Source organism: Poecilia reticulata, linkage group LG5 (genome assembly GCF_000633615.1).
Source record: "Poecilia reticulata strain Guanapo linkage group LG5, Guppy_female_1.0+MT, whole genome shotgun sequence".
NCBI classification, from domain to species: Eukaryota; Metazoa; Chordata; class Actinopteri; order Cyprinodontiformes; family Poeciliidae; genus Poecilia; species Poecilia reticulata.
In genome coordinates this window covers 9,221,367-9,240,249 of record NC_024335.1, presented here as the reverse complement: position 1 = coordinate 9,240,249, position 18,883 = coordinate 9,221,367, and the positions used below count along the sequence as shown (strand labels likewise).

General features: G+C 37.4%; 1 protein-coding gene across 4 annotated transcripts in view; it reads right to left on the bottom strand.

Moving 5' to 3' along the window:
- Window positions 1-18,883, bottom strand: part of tox2 (TOX high mobility group box family member 2) — a 113,991-nt gene that overhangs the window by 61,023 nt on the left and 34,085 nt on the right. For all 4 annotated transcript variants that reach the window (XM_008408417.2, XM_008408418.2, XM_008408420.2 and 1 more), the window contains exon 2: window positions 8,826-8,918. In XM_008408417.2, coding sequence (XP_008406639.1) covers window positions 8,826-8,918 — 93 coding nt within the window. The remainder of the gene's footprint in view (window positions 1-8,825; window positions 8,919-18,883) is intronic.

Genomic DNA, 18,883 nt, shown 5'->3' with positions numbered 1-18,883 from the left:
ATAAAGTAAAACTCAAGTATTTTCTTTAATTATTCTAGCAATAAAATACCAAAACATTCAAGCACCAGACAACCATCAATATCTTTTCTTATGGTTAATTCAAATTGTCCAATTCTTTCAAAATGTGAGGATTAACAGTCGCCATTGGACATAGGCCAAAACTATACGGGAAGCAGTCATAGAACTGGTTCAATAGTCAGGATCAGAAACTTCAGCATTTTGTTTTCACTCAAAATAAAGTTCACTTTAATGTGCTTAATCTCATCAAAAATATTAATGAAAAACGTTTTCAAGAAATACAGGACATTTCAAACAAAATTGCATTCTTGATTGTATCTATTCAAATCTCAATCATTGTCTTGGTTCATCCTACTGAAGTGAAAGAAAGCTTTCACCCTTCGTGGTCTGTTTTCACCACAAAAAACCAACCTGGTAAGCATAAGTACAGTMATTTGAAAGAACATGATTCTTCACCAGAAGGAACAGAAAAAAAAAAWAAAAATCTCTCTTTCTGCATTTGAAAACTCAACATGTATTTAAATCTAAATGCAGCAACCAAGTGCTGTCTTCGTCTGTCAGTGGGCCTCGAAATAATTTGCTGTTCTTTCATTCGCTGCCATGCTGACTTCACATCCAGCCTCTGCCACTAGCGTTCAGGCAGAATTTTCTATTACCAATCTAATTGCACATTCCACCCTGACAAGAGCTCATTAAACCTTAATTATACACATGTTGTTTTCTACAAACATCTCCATTTGGGTCTCTCTGCCTTGTAATTGTTCAGCAGGGACAAGCAGTTGAGATTTTTTGCAGACTGAGACTGGAAAAAGAGAGTTAGAGAGGGACGGAGTGAGAGAAAGAAGCAAGAAAAAATAAAAAAAAATACCAGAGAGAAAGAGAGGAGTGTCTGGAAGTAGGTCATACCTCTCCATAAACAAGGCATGGTTTCTAAAATAATATACCCATCCAGTGGAAGTAATGCCAAACAACTGAGTGAATGTGGAGCTCATGTAATATTTACAGAGCACTAATACATAGATGGCAGGTCTTTTTCTCAGCCCCTCCACCCTCCAGCCTCACCGTCTTATTCCAAAGTCAGAGGTTTTTCTTCTTGTTTTTCATCTGCTTTTGCCATTTGAATTTCAGAGAAAGACAACTACACTCATACATCAAGCAGGGAGGGGTGCTGGTAAGTGTTAAGATGTTAAGTTTCCCTTACTTCCCTTCTCACTTGTTTGCCGCCCCTCTGCACCAACCACTGCGCCCCTCACTGTTTCCTCCACATTGGCTATGGCTCTGATGTTTTRCACACATTTGTTACATTTTAGAGAGAKGAGAGTGTAGGTCTTTATCCAGACACTTTGCAGCATGGGCATTGGTATAATATGGTGTGGAAGCTGTGATTTAAAAAAAAATACTTCTTTAAACYCCAGCAGGTGCTGGGAGGACAGCAACTCGTGTTGTCCACGGGTTTAGACTGTTCGCATTCAGCCTGAGTATTTCTACAAGGAGCATAGACTTTGTCGATATTGTTGGAGATGAAAATTAAAAGGATTCGCATTAAACTAAAAAGGTACATGTGCATCAGTTTGAACAGAGTGACTTCGCTTCTTATATTATTATACTCCAAAAACTGACTATGATCCAGGAAAGCATGCAGGCACCTCATTTGTAGAGCTCTTCTAGTTAGGTTTTTCTTAGCCGGCACCGACTTCTAATTTTATTTGAGGTTTGATTCAAAAAGAGAGGTAGTGGTTTTAAATTCGAGAGACGATCAAGGAAAATAAAATGTATGCTCATTTATGAAGCAAGGGGTGGAGTGGAAGATTCCAGTGCAGATAGCAAGCAACAGGCAGCCTATTGAAAATACATTTTTTATTAAAAATTAGGAAAATCTAAAACTTAAGCCCAGGAAAAAAATAAATAAATAAATCACAGCAGGAACACAAGATGTTGGGAGCAACAGGAGAATTTGGCCAAGACCTGACTACCTGAGATAAGTTTAGGATGGAGAAATGATTAGTAAACAAGGAACATGTGGTTAATTAGTAACCAGCTGTAAAGGGGCAGCTGTAAGGAAAGGCAAATCAATGAAGCTGAACTGAGGAACTGAGAAAAAATGATGGACTTGGGGAGCAGAAAAGCAGRAAAACAAGAAATAATTAAGATTCAGTGTAAAATGTGACAAAGAATCACAGAAAAAGGAGCACAAGGAGAACAAAGACTTCAAGTAAAACAAAAATGTTCAAAATAAAACATAAGCTTAGGTGTAGAGAGAACTGGAACTGAAGATTGCAGCTCAGTAAAGAGCTTATAAACATATCTACCACCACAGTGCATAAGAAAAACACAAGGAATCCAAAAACCACGGAATGAACTAAATTTGGAAAACGAGACAACCTAACAAAAAAAAAACTTTCAAAAGTTATGATGATTTATGCATAAAGGCAAATCCCTGAGYTTTATCTCATTTTACTAAACTCCAAAAGGTTTTGTGAAATTCTGCTGRTACCTGTGAATCTGATCAATTGTGCAATTATTGTAGAAGTACTGCCTGTCATGTCTCCTGCTCCTTTACCTCGCCTTTATGCAGCAACTATTCATTACTGACTGTGGAAATGAACTTGTCTTTTCAGGAATTCCATCTTTAAGTTTCCAAATTTCCAATTTACAGATTCAAGAATAATCATAATCCATGACTACATGGCTTACACCCACTGGTACCTTCTAAAAAATAGGTGGTGACAATGTCCCTAGTTTGGAAGATTTTACATAGAACTTATTAGAAACAAGCAATATATATTCTGAATCTGAAATTTCTCTATGTAAAAAAATACTATGTAGTAAGAAAGTGTAGCAATTCTTGAAATTTCAACATGCAGCCAATGCCGTGATMACAGAATGGTGTTTATTAAAAGTAGCACTTTGAGCCTCTAGTTTGTGCTTTTGTCATGACAATGTGCTGTTTTGTTAACACTCCATGATTTGCTCCTCTTTTTCTCTCACTTTGCAAAGATTAGTGTGACTCTAAGACATTAATGTAGCCAAGCTTTTAGTTAGAAAAGAAGAGTTTGCCAAACTTTAAATGTGCTAGTTGGTACATTATTAAAGTCGGTTGTATCAAAACAGATCCCTGTGGTGATGGTTATTACCTAGATAGTAGTAATAATAATAATAATAATAATAATAATAATAACGTCTGGCAATACTTGACTTTATTTATTTAGAGTTCAAATAGCTTGTGATAAAAAAATGAAACACTTTTTGTTAAACAATATATCTACAAAGATCCCATTACAGTTCACATGTTACTGGTGAATTGTTGGCTGTGTGTYCAATAGTGTGATAACATATCTGTCCAAACACAAAGTTGAAATCTTCTGTAATTATTTAAAATCTGCAGCCAAATAAATCTGATTTCTCTGCAGAATTTACATCCATCACAGCTAAAAACTCAGCTTTTGGTGGCATGAAATGAGATGTCATTGCTAAAACTGCACCATGTCACTGCCACTTAACACCCAAAAAGAAATAAGTGTCCACGCTGAGCATCTCAGTCATCACTGGGGACCTTCTCAGCCTGTCACTGTTGACACATACTGCATGCATCATTGATACCCATCCAGCAGCTGGAAATAAATAGGCTGCTGTCAGATCCTCCCTGCTCCGAAACATGTAATATTACAATTATTAATGGTATTTTTATACAATGCACAGTTGTCTTCTCAAATTTCTTTCCAGTGGGCTGGTTAAAATATTCCAGTTTTAGCACAGATGCAGTGAACATCAGTCAATTYCCACTAACATCAAACACAATAGCTCTACAGAATGACGCGAGTCATGTTAGGATAAACAAACATGACATATTAAACAAGAAAATGAGTTGCTCTTAATACTCCTCCGTATTAAATCAGGAAAACACTAATTAGAACAACCTGCGCCTGATCCCGACTGATTCACCCCTGCTCTCAGGCTCTTTTTGTGAGTGTGTGTTTGTGTCTGTCACATTCTTCTCCTTCTGCCGCCTTAATAGGCACTGTCTTAGATATCGCTACAGAATAGCGCTCATGCAATATTAATATCACACCAAAATATGGAAGCTCAAGCCCCCTCTCCGACTCTGACTCCCTACATAATTGACTATGCAAGGCTCCAAATCAGCTTGGAGAAAGAGAAAAAGACATGGAGAGAGACAAAGCAGCATATAGAGAGAGAGAGAGAGAGAGAGAGAGAGAGAGAGAGAGAGAGATGTAAAAAAAAACAGTTCTGAAATTATGCTGTCATCTTTGTGTTCCAGCAGATTCTGAACCTTCACCCTTCTGTGCTACAGTCAAGGCAGGAGAACTAAACAACAACAGGAACAGCTAGAAAAGCAGTTCAAACAATTTGGTTTCCTACAAAGAATCCACAATCAGGTAAAGTAAAACGCTCCCTCCCCCATCAAGGATGTTTAATAATTAGTTTCATCACCTCAGACGCCCCATTGCATCATCTGGAAYTTAAACCAACTTTGTGTTGAGACTTTACCATTTAAAACTCTTGTACTTCTGTGATTAAGAAAGAATCCAAACACTTGCACGGACCATTTATGGTGCTATGACACCTTYCTAACTCTGCAAAGTTGAATTACTTTTAATTCAACTTTGCAAATCAATGTGCAAATCAATGTGCTCTGTATCTACATTGCCCAAAAAGCGTGAACATCCCTTGATGTGTCACCGGYTACACAAATTGCAACCACTTTCCACAATGTATTTATTTAATTACTACGTCAATTCAAAGCAATGTAGTACAAAATTACAAACTGTAATTGAAAATATGCAGTATGCGTTTTACTTTTTTTTTTTTTCACACATGAAAACCTAGGGGAAAAATGCTGAGTGATGCTCATCTCCACTGTGCAACATGGCAGAGGCAGCATCATGCTGTGGGAATGCGAAAGTCAAAATGAGCTTTTCGAAGTCGATRTCCACAAAAGACTTAGGATTGCTGAAGTGGTTTAACTTCTAGCAGGACAATGTCCCACTCATAYAGCCAGAGATACAATGGGGGGATTTATATCCACAMATTTATTTGTTAAAATKATTCAGTCAAAGTCCAGGTCTTAATATTTGCTGAGGCCTAAAAAAAAATCCTAATCTACCCAATCTACCCAAATTTCAATTAGTTTGCAAAGAAGAATGTGCAAACGTTTATGTCATTGTTTCAAAACTGTTAGTTTGTTGTGCTTGGACTTACATATTTTTACATTGTAATAATATTTCATAGATTAAGAATAAGTTTAAAGAGCAAAAATCACTAAACGTAGTACATGTTTTTTTTTACTGAATAAAACTATTATAACAGGCTTGTTAAACAGTCAAGACCCTGCAGTGGAATGCTTATCAGTCATGCTGCTGGTAACTTGGTAACTGTAGTTTTAAAATTATGCTTTTGCAACTGGAMATAAGTCCAAACAATGGATTTTTATCTTTTTTTATAAGCAAAATAACGTTTTAGAAGCCACTGAAGCAGGTAGGGCAGGCCCAAAGTTGCTCTCCTGGATCCGACAGTCGGTCACCTTGACACTTCCTCTGGGATCTCATTTAAAGAAATTTAAACAGGAATAGTTTGACAGAAACTTCACTTTTAAAGTCTTGCAACACCTTCACACTTGGTAACCGACCCATAGCTAGTAAACATTGTGTATAAAGTATTGCACACTTATTAGTCTGAAATGTTTCTATTCTGATAAAGAACTGAATCCAAAGCCACTCATACAGCAGAACGACTCCCTCTCTGCAYGSACCACAGCAGAGCCGTGGAGATCATGGCCTCTGCACTGAACATTTTAGAAAGTAAACTATAGACACTTAGCGCTGTAATAGATGTTAAAAGAGAGAAAAGCAAAGGTTGCGGGGGCAGAGCCGGAGGTTGGGGGGGGGGGATTGGGTTATATGGAGGTGGGCAGTGCACCTTGACAGGAAACACAGAGGTGAAAAGCAGGAGTTAGAGGTTAGTTTGACAGAGAGAGAAGAAGTGGTGTTGGTGGTGAGGGAGGTTGGGGGGGAGTTAGCTGCTGCGGAAGTGCCAAGCCCACTTTTAACTGAACTGAATGTAGTGAGTGGTGGAGATGAAGAGAGGGGAGGGGGCTCAGAGATAGAAATCAGGGAAAATAAAAGGGGTGTGCAGGGGGGGGAGGGGAGGAAGGAAAGGAAGGGTGAGGAGGRCGGTGGGGGGTGAGGGGGGGCAGGGACCTACTGCACCTTGACACTTGCTCTTACCGCAGCACCTGATAAGTGCAATGGAAAAACGTCTGGTTTCCTCCTGCATGTTAAGTGGTTTATATTCTCCTCCTCTCCATACAGCCCTGTAGCTACAGTGTGCTACTGTACAGACTCTTACACACAGGTAATAACAGACAAAAGGAAATGACAGATAACCAAAGGGGGGTGTGAGGAAGAAAATAGCACACATTGTCTCCTTTTGCAAATCTGCACAAAAGATGTAATCTTTAAGTTGCTTCTGAACTGTAAAGCAGACAATTTAGACGTGTTTGTTGCATTGCACAAATTTTTTTTTCTTAACCAATAAGTTCATTTSACAAACAGCTCCTACATTCAGTTTTAGATGCAGTGTAATTTGCACAAGAGAGTATCAGACCAGGGTAGATTTATATCTTCACTGCCTCACGCATGCCCTGACAAGGAGCTCATTCCCATGATTTGTAAGTAGGTCTCTTCACTGAAAAGCATTAACAATATTCACTTTAGATAACATATGATTCCAGCCCCTGTGAGAGGGTGGCTTTCTTAGAAATGCTTTGTTAGCAATCTCTCTCTCTTGATAAATGATTTAGGACATGTGGCCAGAGACATCAATATAATCTTGGTTGTAATTAAAAAAGGTGCACACCAACAATATTATATTGCTTTATTTTAACTTTGCCTGTCTCCTCTCTCTCTCTCTCGCTCTCTCTTTTTCTCTCTCTCTCACTCCCTTCCCCCCTTGACTCACCCACTCTTCCTCTTGCTGAGCCCTGGAGCACCCAGGAGATAATTCAAAAAGCACTTGCATGGAGTGAAACATGAAAAAAACGGAGGAAATTAAATTCTCTCTTTTTGCTCTATTGTTCTTTCATTTTCTCTCCTTTGTTACATAAATGCATAAAAGCAAGGCGAGCTAGATTCTAATTATGATTTTTTTTACAACGCTAAAAGATTTTTTTTTTTTTACATATTTTAAAAAAATGAAAGGGAGGTTTCACAAACAAAGTAGGCTGACTACTGCAGCACTTTGTCAAAGTCAAAGAGTTGCAAGTGCAGCAACTTCAATAAACGTAATAATTTTTCTAGCATCCTTGTGAACACTTATGTRTTAGAATAACTGAAAATGAGACTTTGATGTTCAAATCGTGCTGTTATAACACAAATACTTTACAAAACACCAGAGATTATGAAAAAATAACTATGCTTTATCTACATTCACCTGTCCTTAGAATTTGTGCCACAAACAGGTTTGAGCTAACAGAATTTCATTCAGAAATCTCTTCCATCCTTTTATATTGTGAGTGATGCAGTTCACCATCTACCAAAAAAAGGTACTTTTTGAAACTTTACAACACAAACTATCAAGTACATTGGAATTAATTAGACACTGCAGTTATGAAGCGGTAACATGACACAGAGAAGACCATTCCGGGGGAATGTGAGTGTAGTATCAGGGACTACTCTGCTGCAAGATAAGAAATATCCAAATATCAAAAGCCTTAAGTAATCATTCCCCTTAGACATTTTTAACCAACCACAAACTTTTTGGGATTTTATGTGATAAACCAATTCTAAGTAGTGCATAATTGTGTAATTGTATCTTTTTTTATGCAGAAAGAAATATGGCATGTATTTCATCTTCAGCCGTTTTCCGTCAATACTTTGTAAACCACATTTTGTTTAAATTACAGCTGTCATTTTGGGGTATGTCTCTTCCAGAATCTCCAGACTGATTTTTAAAAACATTTTTAACCAATTATTTTGCGCAAAAGAAACAAAACTTAAGAGTAGTCAGACATTGGAAGATGGGACCCATCAAAACTTGAAGCAATGTTCAAGTTTTGATTGTGCCATTTTGGGCTTTGTTCGAAACCATTCAGTTGTAGCTCTGGTTTTATGTTTAGGGTAATTATTCTGTAAATCCCTACTTCTGTCACAAAGGTTTTTTTTGTTTTTGCCTTCACATTTTTATTACAGGATTTCCATGTATTTTGCTCACTSAATCTTCTCATCAACTCTGATGAGCTTTCTTGTCTCTATCAACTAAAATCCCTCTTTKACAATGCTTGAAAATTGATGTTYGCAGATGCTTTTTGTTCAGTCTGTGTGAGCCGGAGCTATCCAGAAAAGAAGAATGGCCTAAAATGTCTGTCTCTATATATCCCTGGAGGTCAGAGACATGTAAAGACTTGTCGYTATAATTGCAGCAAAAGGTGGTTCTACAAAGTATTGGTTCTGGGTAGCTGAGAATTTTATGTGTATAAAATTCCTTACAATTCATAAGTATGCACTACTTTGTATTGGTCTCTCGCATCAAATTCCAGTACATTTAATTTTGTGTGCGTAACATAACAAAATATGAAACGTTTTTGCAAAGTCCTGTTTGGATCTAAGATCAAGATTTCCAAATTAAAACTTTCAATACATTTATTCACACTTTTTAAGCCCAGCACACCCTTTTAAATTGCTAGGACCATTGTGCTGCATTAGGTGATATTTATGTGAACATGAGACCAATGGGTGAGGGTGCAGAGGTGTGGTGGAGGGGTGAGGTGGGGYGAGAAAGATGAATCATACCCCAGTAGAGGGCAGCCTCTTGCCATCAGGGTTTGGGCGCATGGGCAGGGAACTGTAGAGCCTCACGCCTCTGTCTGCAGCAGCGTATCTGTTCTGTAGAAGCAGAAAATGAACAATWTTAGTACATTTTCTGAATTTTTAAGCAGAATCTAAAAAATGATTATTAAACTGTTTTTATTTACAAAGTAAGACAGTTTTTTTTTTTTTTTATCAAACTAGGTATGATGAAACCTCACATCTCAGTCCTATTAGTTGTTTATGAAGAGTTTGCTTCTTAGATTTCCACCAAGTCCAAAAGCCTCCACGTTGGCTATGCTAAATCCACTCAGATCATGGTGATCTACCGTGCATAATAAGTGCATACGTTCAGCCCACGCAGCGGCACTAATTTCACTAAGCTGTTGTGTTTTTGGTAGCTGGGCTCCACTACATTTTCTATATATTGCACAGCCCATAATTAGAGTGAAGGGGGTTTTTAGTTCTTCTGGCTCCTCCCTGCACTTCCACATGTGGAATTTCTGCCATAAAACTCAACCTAAAAAAATTGRGGCAAAAGGCCCTCACTTGTTGGAAAGCTAATGATTTTGAAAAAAACAAAACAAAACAATGTTTCCTGCTAGGAAAAGATGTGGTTAGCTCAGCGGGGTTGACAGCGAGGACCACAGCCACAGCATGAGCACCTCCCAGGATTCACTTCAAATCTCACCTCCTTTATCACGTCTCTTTGTCATTATCTCGCTCCTCACTTCCCTCTCAAATATGAGCACCTCACTGCACCTCCGAGACTCCTTGATATTCTGTTATTCTCACATTATCATTGCTCTTCACTCCTTTTCAACTGCTTTCACCTGATTTGCAGTACATCAGTGTCCTTTCATGTACGTTAATTGACGAAAATTAGATGTTTCTTTTCCTCTCWGGGGACAGTTTTAGCTTCTGTTTGCTGCCTGGTTAAAACAAACACTGAAAAGCTGTTTTCCGCTGCCGATCAAAACAAATTGGGAAATAAAGTGTACAAACAAACAAAAAAAAAACAGGTAATTAATTTAGAACAATGTTTTAATTTTTATTTTAAGTTATACATGTATCACTTCTGCTCTCCCTTTTTTAAAAGATTCATTTTCTTACTCCACAAAACACACCCAGTTTTTAAACACAAAAACCACAAGAAACTGAACACATTTGCAAATTTCAAATAAATGAAACGTGTTCACATATTTTTAACAGCTAAGTGAGACAAACAGCTTTGAGCTGGCTGTTTTTGACCTTGCCTTTCACTTCTGATCAGTCACGTGACACACGCTTAAGCACCTCTACTGTACAAAAGAAAGTATGATAGGATGCAGCTTTTAAAGTCAAATGACAAAAACCCACAAATGTAGCTAGCATCTAAGGAGTCTAATGTAAAAYGATTACCACAAAGCCACACAGTAATGTAAGTAAAGGGTCGGGTAACATACCATGTATGAAAGAAGTTCATAACACAGCGAGTAAGATTATAATTTATAGTGCATAATTAGTATTCTCTGCACATTAATTAACTGACTTCAGTTTAGATTTTAAAAAGTTCCATACATTTTTTTTTATATGCATCTTTAGATTTGTKAAATAGTTAGGACCAGGTCTTTTTTTTAAATGTAATTTAATGTAGATCTAATTATTTATGTGTGGATTTATTCATTGAGTTTTATTGAAACAATTTTTGTAATAGTTCCTTTGATGACTATATGTTAGCTGAGTTCCGAAAAATAAAACTTTACTGGCCCACTCCAGCGTTGCCCTGTGTAGGTTGTAACACAAAGGGCATGCATTGTGCCCTATTTTGATTTCCTATGTTCATTATGAAATGAAAAACACATGAGTAAGCAGCAGTGATATGGGTTGCATAATGATGACACAGCATTATTAAATACAACCCTGCAAGGTTCCTACAACCAATTAAGTAAAGGTAGTAAAGCAGTTTTTTGAACTATTGGCTGTTTTCCCTGAATGTATTTTTAGTCTTATGTTGAAACTAAAAAAATTCWAAGTATCTGATGCACATTTAGAGCTTTGAAYGGGATATATTGTAGCCGAACTCTTGGCTTCACTGTTTCTTTTTGGAGCCTTGTTAGTTACCTGGTCAGAGACGGCTAAATGAACGCCTCACAGAATAGCCACTTTCACCAACAGAGGCCACAGTGAGTGAATGTTTGATATTTTTCCAGTGTGCCAGTCTAATCTAGCCCTGTGGCATGCTGCATTACAGGGCTAATAACAGCTGTCTGTGGCCTGGAGGAGACACAAGCAGGCCTGGCTGTGCTAACTGGCCCTGACAGACTCATTAGGAGTCCTGGCAACCAGAACAGCAATGGCCAAACTCCCTTACATTTCCTCACTGGCTCACAACAGTTCACAAGTGCAAGAARCACTGTTTGGAACACTTGTTCTCTGACGCTGTTTTTTTTTTTTGTTTTTGAGGCCTCACTTCAGCGGCTCTCGCCCCGTGCCACCTCTCTTTCAGTTTTGTGGGCTGACTTTTTTTACTGTTTCTGTAATAATTCTGCCAAACCGCGGCTCTAAGTCGTTTGCCATCTTCACTCGACATCATGCTCCGTCTAACCCCTCTTTCTTTTCTTAGGCTAGCACACCCCCAATATGGCTCTAACCAAAATAGAGTAGCTCTGAGAGTTCACTTGTTGCTTTAAGTGTAGAAGTAAATCTACACATGAATAAATAACTGACCTGCTTTTCTGACAAGCATTAGTGATCTGTGACAGGAAGATGCAGCACCACACCAGGAAGGTGCGGGCATCCTCTGAACTTTGTGTTACATACTGTAACTGGGCCTGTATGAGACGAAGAGGGACTTCCCCAGGCAGACGGTGAAAGCAAACAATCGTCCTCCGACCCGGCGGAGGCCGAGTCAATCAGACAATAAACACAAGGAGCCAATCAGAGTTGTCTGAACACAGAGGCTGTTAACAATGGAGGGAGGGATACACATTGCTGCCAGACCCCAGCCATGTGACAATATTTTATGGCTTAGCAAACGTTTACATGACAGCAGTTATTCTGATGCACAGAATAATTCCATCAGATGAACGAATGGAAGATTTTCATTTTGTATAAAAAATTAAATCCCTCATTTGTTTATGCAAAAAAAAAAAAAAAGATTTCAAATAAATTATTTATCCAAGAGTTTATTTTGTGTGGCCATATTTCAAACATATTGTTTTGATTACTCTATTGATATAAATTCGCAAATAATGGCTTTGTTTGTCTTAGGTTTTTCAGTTATTTATTTATATTTTATTTTTACTGTAAAACTGTCTTCATATTAAGTTTCCAAGAAACATATGTTGTTTAGATGTACAAAGAAATCAGCTGATGACTACAATCATTTTATTTTTAGCTTATCAGAAAGTGAAAATTTTCTTTCGCCCATCAGTGAACTCAACAAACCAAATAGCTACTGTTGCAGAAACCACTACGCTATTTAGTGTGAAATCTTCACTGAGTAAAGGTGACTCAAAGTTARMAAATGTAATTCTCKGTGAAGTGTTTAAGAATGATGCGAGAGAAAACACAGACATTTATTAAACTATTTTAAAGGAAGACCTTTGACTTCTTATTGTTCTTAATAGGAAACTGAATTGTCTCAAATTGGTATCTGCAGTTTTTGTAAATCTTCAGCTTTACAAAAACYGAAGACTGGAAATTGTTCACAAAGTTTTGATCAGTTCTTCTTAATGTAGGTGTTAGATAACTTAAAAATATTTGTACCTTTCCACAAAAAAATATTTATACAGCCACCCAAAAAGAAAAGCTCTTTTCTCTAACAAACCATAATTACTTTAACAGCAAAATTTCCTTGAATCAACTTCTTGCTAAAAGCACATAGGGCGCTGCCATACATTTTCTCAATAAAAATCAAGATGGGCTCTGCCTTTTTATATGCTGGGCTGTTAGGGCACCGTAAAGCCAAAAGGCGCAGCTGTGGGGTTATAGTTACCTGCTGTAATGCTAGCTGTTGCATGTTATATTATTTACACAGATCTGGTCTTAATGGAACACATGTGCGACTGAGGCCAACATTCTTCCCAGATTAGCTGAAAGGCTGCACTCATCACACACTGGCAATGAGAGGAATGCAGGTTCCAGACAGAGTTATAGGGAAACACTATGACCGCCGTATAGCGCTCATCGGTGGCATATGATGCTCTCAGGGTATCCACACGCAGTGAATGCACACCAAAKATGTATGTACATCCTAAGGATGGGATTTCTACCTGAAMTGTACAATGCCTGCATAATAACATTAAATATTACACATAGAAATAAAAGTTATTTTACTTGYGACTGCTTCTAAACATGCTCTTSCTATAAGAGATCTGCAGATAGTAAATAATGAGCTCAGCATCACAAACATGCATCAGTCGATATTCTAGCTGTGGCGGTCCGACAGTCAATAACAGACTGTGAATCACTTTTTCAGTGGTCTATACAAACTTATAGTTGCTTTAATCAAAGGGGTGCAGATGCAAACTGCTACACTGGTTTACATATTGCATTCTGGTGAATCACTTCCCCTTACATATTTAGTAATAAGTGTGATATAGTTTAATCTGACGAGAAGTGATGCATGATATTATAATTTGCTTTGCATCTGGGGTATTTACATCTGACTGAAGAATTATATTCCAGAAAAGACGTGTAGGCATCAGGATTCAGAAGGTTGTATTTACGCCTAAATCCTAGTAGAACGTCCTTTGRTACTTTTTTAGGCTTCTGTGTTTWATGCAACCAACTCTTCTTTACAGAGTGKTAGGGGGGATTTACACACACTGTTTGATGTTAATTTTCCTACTCTATCTCTGCTAATCTCTGTGGATTAGAGCCTCTAGAATGTGAAGTGCAAAAATGCTGCTTGTTTCAAAGTGAAATTTCGAATTATGCCAGAAAAATGAAATATTGGAAAAAATACGACTCAAGCTTCTAACATAGAAATATAAAAATGCTCGTATTTGTAAGCGACATGTATAAGATCACAACAACTACTTTTTGGACATATAAAAGCATCAAAAATGATGAAGTATGTTGTCTGTCATTCAGATTCAATGAAGTGCTTTACTTCAAAGAACTGCTGCACTGTGGAAAACACATCTCTTTATGCGTGAAAGAGATGTCAACTGTGGCCAAAGCAGCTCAAGCGTAACCAGAACATGAAGCCAGGGGCCACCTGCCTCGGGCCAATACTGACACATAACCCCTGTATGTAGAAATGGGGTTCAACYGACCACACACACGTAAAACTTGTATCATTTGCCATAGTCCTCTATGTTTGCCTCAGTCCTCGCACGCACAAGGGTTAAACTACTGGTCATACTGCTGGAAATATCCAACAAACATCAGTATTATACATTCTATTTATAGCAAGATCTAGCATTTCAGCAACTTTATTCCACCTATAGACAAGTCAGTACGCATGCACATGCACATGCACACCTTTTTGGTAAGTAATTATATAATAGCCTCTTCATCTGAAATTGAATTGCATTCATMTTTGCTCTGCTGTTATATAAACCTTTCTCTCGTCTTCTTTTGTTTGCTTGTATTTTCGGATCCTCTGCGCTAACTCCACCCTTCCTCTTGTTGCTGTATCTCGTGTTTACATTTCTCCAATAGTTTCTCTTCCATTAGTCAACACAGATCCCAGTTTACAGGGGGTACAAAGCTGCAGATTTTCCACACTTACATCAACCATCAAAACATCGATGTTTTAGTTATAGCTGATTGTCTGATAACAAAAACAGGGTGGTTTTACCTAAAAGGAAACTGTTGAGTATACTGAACATAAAGTACTGTATCTTTTTATGATATTCACTGTCCKTACTTTTTGACTTAGTGGTTTTTCTCAAACTTTCATAACACTGTGTTGCTTTTGGTTCAGTCCAAGAATTTTTCTGATGCTTCTTCCTGACGTGGCTTCATGTCTCCAGTCACACTGCTTGGTGACAGATTCGGTATCTGCTGAACAACAATGCAAAGCTTGACTGCATGTGGTGGAAAGCAGGTGTGATAGAAAATTCAACAGTGCTTTTTAAAATGTACCAAAACGTTATGCGGTCCACAGATGGTGGGATATATTTTACATCTCCACAGAGAAATGCTGAATAATAGCCAGGAATTTATTCAACTGTTTTATTATTATTTAAAATCGGAAAGAAAGTAATTTGGTTTCATCTACATCAGTAAAGCTGAACGCAAGAGGAAAAACTCTAAATACCTTTCTCTAGAGTCCAGCCTTTGGCAAGGATAATATGAATTAAAATAACTCCTGATGGTAGAAATGTGTTTGCTCTCTGTTCAGTCACCTTCTCTCTTTCGCAGACACACACCTGCCCTTTGCATTAAGTTTGACACAAAACCAGGAAAGATGGAGTGCATTAATAAGGTACAGTCAGTGCCCTTGTTTTGCCCGACACACAGAAGGAGAAGAAACTTTTCATTTTCTTTTATCTCCCTCTGTCTTTTTAAACCCCTCATCTTTACAAGCTTGTTTTCTGAAGACCAAACAAATATGGCAGAACAATACAACTTGTACCAACAGCTGACAAGCAGAGGCTCCTCTTGTGTTCTGGCAAGATATAGTCTGTTACAAGCCGAAAGCAGATGGTTGAGAAAAGCTTCAACTAAGAGAAAAAACTGAGGATTTTGTTTCTTTTTTTACTTCATTAGCCATACATGGAAGGCAAAGGACGCAAAAATAAGATGGATTTTCGTTCCCCTAAATTAATCAATGTCATTGAGGAGAGCGAAACTAACAGATGTTAAGTTTATGTGCAAGGGGGAATATATGGGAGTTAGTGCAATAATAATAAAAATAGTACTACATTCTTATAACATTGCTGTTATTGATCTGAGAAAAGAAGCTGAATTAATTGCAGGATAAGAGAAAATTAATTTCATACTAAATTTATCTAGGATAACAATGATGATTTGATGGAAGTGTTGCAGGCCTTTATCAAAAGGCAGAGGACAAATAGTCTTGGATGTATCATCAGTGGAGTCATTGTTTAATATCTCAGTTTGTTTTTCATTCTTGCAATTCCTTCGATTGGCTATCCAAGACCTCAGCATTTTATTTCATGCTGCAAATCTGGCTGAAATAACAATTATAACTCCTAAATCTTTAATRTTTTTGTTTAAATCATGACAAATTGTATTGGTGGATTTTTTTTATTATTGTAGTGAAACACCATGACTATGTTTTCGCATTTATTCTTACAGACATCATGCAAACGAGAGAGACCTTGGGTGTAATGTGTTGCTTTAAACAGAATTATCTTTGACATTTTAAGTCCCAGAAAAAAAAAGGGTCTTCCTTAATAAATACAAATTTTACCAAACAGTTATTTCTCTGATTGCAAATGCAACTTAAGATCAACAGTAGGGTTCCAGATATAATCGGTCTCTTTACAGAAAACAAAGCAAGTCCCCTTTGCAGGCATAGCTACATAGTGAGAAAAATGGAGAAATACAGTCCTAAAAAGCCATTACAGAAAGGGAGTGCAAAGGAGGAGAAGGAGGTCAGAAAAGAGGAAAAGATAGAGAGATAAAGAGTTGAGAGTTGATATGCTGACTACAGGCAGTTGATTTGGTTTCAGAGAGCATTGTTACGGTGCTTTGAATTAATGCCTCCCAAAGAGTCCAATTGTGATTCTTGGGTTGTGCTGACAGAATATTTGACAGCCGAGGGTGAGCTGCTGATCTCAGCCGAATCCTCTGTTCTCACTGTGTGCATGTGTGCCTGCCTCGTAGCTTACACATCCATACACCTGCACATGTCCAGATGCATTTGTATGACAGAAAACCAATCAACAAGAAAATTAAATAATAATGTAAAAAAAAATTTATCAGCTAAGGTTTAACACACACAGAGATGCAAATTGCCCGAGAATGTAAGGAAGAATTTTCGCATCTCGTTCACTAAATCATGATGGAAAAGTTTGGCCAACAGTTTTCCCTGTTTTGTCTGTCTTCCTCTCCCTGTAGGAAACAAGTTACCCCTCTGGGTTGCTGAATAAACAACAAAAACGAAATAAACAAGCCTGATGCTTCGTTACAGTGAATGGAGGAAAAGAGATACTCTATCAAAAATAAACCTGCACAATGCAATGGGCTGTAAAAGGTTTATAACATGTATTATATATGTCTATGGTAATACATAAAATAGTAATTCCCACATTGGCCATTGATGGCACTGTTGTGCCTCTGTGTCTACATCCCACAGTGTTGTTATTCAGGTGATCGTGCATGGCACTAAAAAGCACTTAGTGAATGTTTTTCCAGTGCTTTCGTACCCCATAACCCGTTACATGCAGACAAATATGATGACTAGTTCTGAGTTTATTATTTCCTTTAAAAGGATTTCATAAACAACCAGATGTAGAAAAATGTAACGGTGGAAATAACTGCCCTTAAGTTTTCTCATCATCATAAAAAATTAATTAGACTTAATTTGGCATCTGGAAGATTTGGACATGCGATCTTTGAAATTGATGCTAGTCATTATTTTTTTTGAATGTTGGACAATAACATCAGCTATGTAGTGCTTGAATAACAGAAGAAATCTTAGCAGAATAAATTGCTTATTAAAATGGCCATGAAATGCTGCAACAAAACAAAGAAATACAAATTTGGTTTGCTGATATTTTACTGTCACAGTTTTTTTTTACAAAATTTAAAAGAATCATAAAACTACCAGATGAGGAGGCCACACTCACTAACACTTTACCTGTTTTTGTTCTTTAGCTTTGTGGAACAGCAGCAGTAGCTGTTTAAAGTAGTMGTTAATTTATGTTCAATACAGTAAGTTGATGTAGAGGTAAGTTTGTGTTGCTGTGCTCATCTACTATGAAGTAAGAAACGWGCCTCATTTTTAAATTGCGTCGACSAGAAAATCACATTTGATTGTTTGTGGGTTYGTGCTAATTTATGGTGATTATTGGCCATAAAAATATTTTGCTACTGGTCTTCATTATCATTTAACTTTTGAAATCGCAGCTGCAGAGCTAACTGGCCCCTGGGTGTTATTTATGACTTGAGATCAGATAAGAAATCACCMTGGAAAGTAAATCTTACCCTGAAAGGTCTTAAAGTTTCATACTTGTCTACATCAGCACTGAAAACTACATGATGACACACATCACGAGTAATGTGTGCATGATAAATAACTATTTAGTTTGTTTTTATAGCCAGATATGTTCCCCTTTTTTCTTTTTTTGTGTTTTTATTGATGTGCTGCTWGTTTAAAGTGACTGCAGTCAGGATGTGGTATGTGCACTACGCAGTGGCGTTTGGTGCATAATGGTGATCTGGGTGATCCCCTTTGTGCAATTCCCCCAAGCCATTTGCACCCAGAGTGGCCAACTCCCAGGTCTCTATTCAAACATGAATAACACATTACTGTAGAAAATAATTTAAGTACCGTAAATTCATTTCTTTAGATGATTAAAAAACATTTAGAAGTCGAAGTGATTTATGTAACTTTATGTTCCTTTTTGACTTACAGAAAGATTAGCTTCGACTGCAGTTTACCTTAACTAGATCTAGAAAGCATCAATGCTGTTCGACTTTGTTCATTTTCCATTGAATGTGTGTGTGTTGTCTTTGACTACCCTGGCCACTCAATACCRGCAACTGCTCCTATAGCTTATCATTATTTGTATTATTTTATTCAAACTTAGTTTAAATTGGTAATCTATCCAACGGTGCACTGCTAAGACTTAACAGGTACTCATGCCATTGCTCATTAGAGGAATCTCAAGTGAAAACACAGGTCCGGCTTGAATACTAATGAAACAAAAACACTTATGTGSATTTTGTCTGCCTTTGTAATGATGACTTTAAAATACAGGTTAATTTTAAATGTACATAATTAAACAAACAATGCATTTGAAGTTAAATCTTMAAATCAAGACTTAGAAAGGAAAAAAAAAGAAAKAAATAAAAAAGATCTTCGAAAAATTGKTCTTACGTTCCACTTAGCAGCTTTCTTTCAGACTTGGAACTTA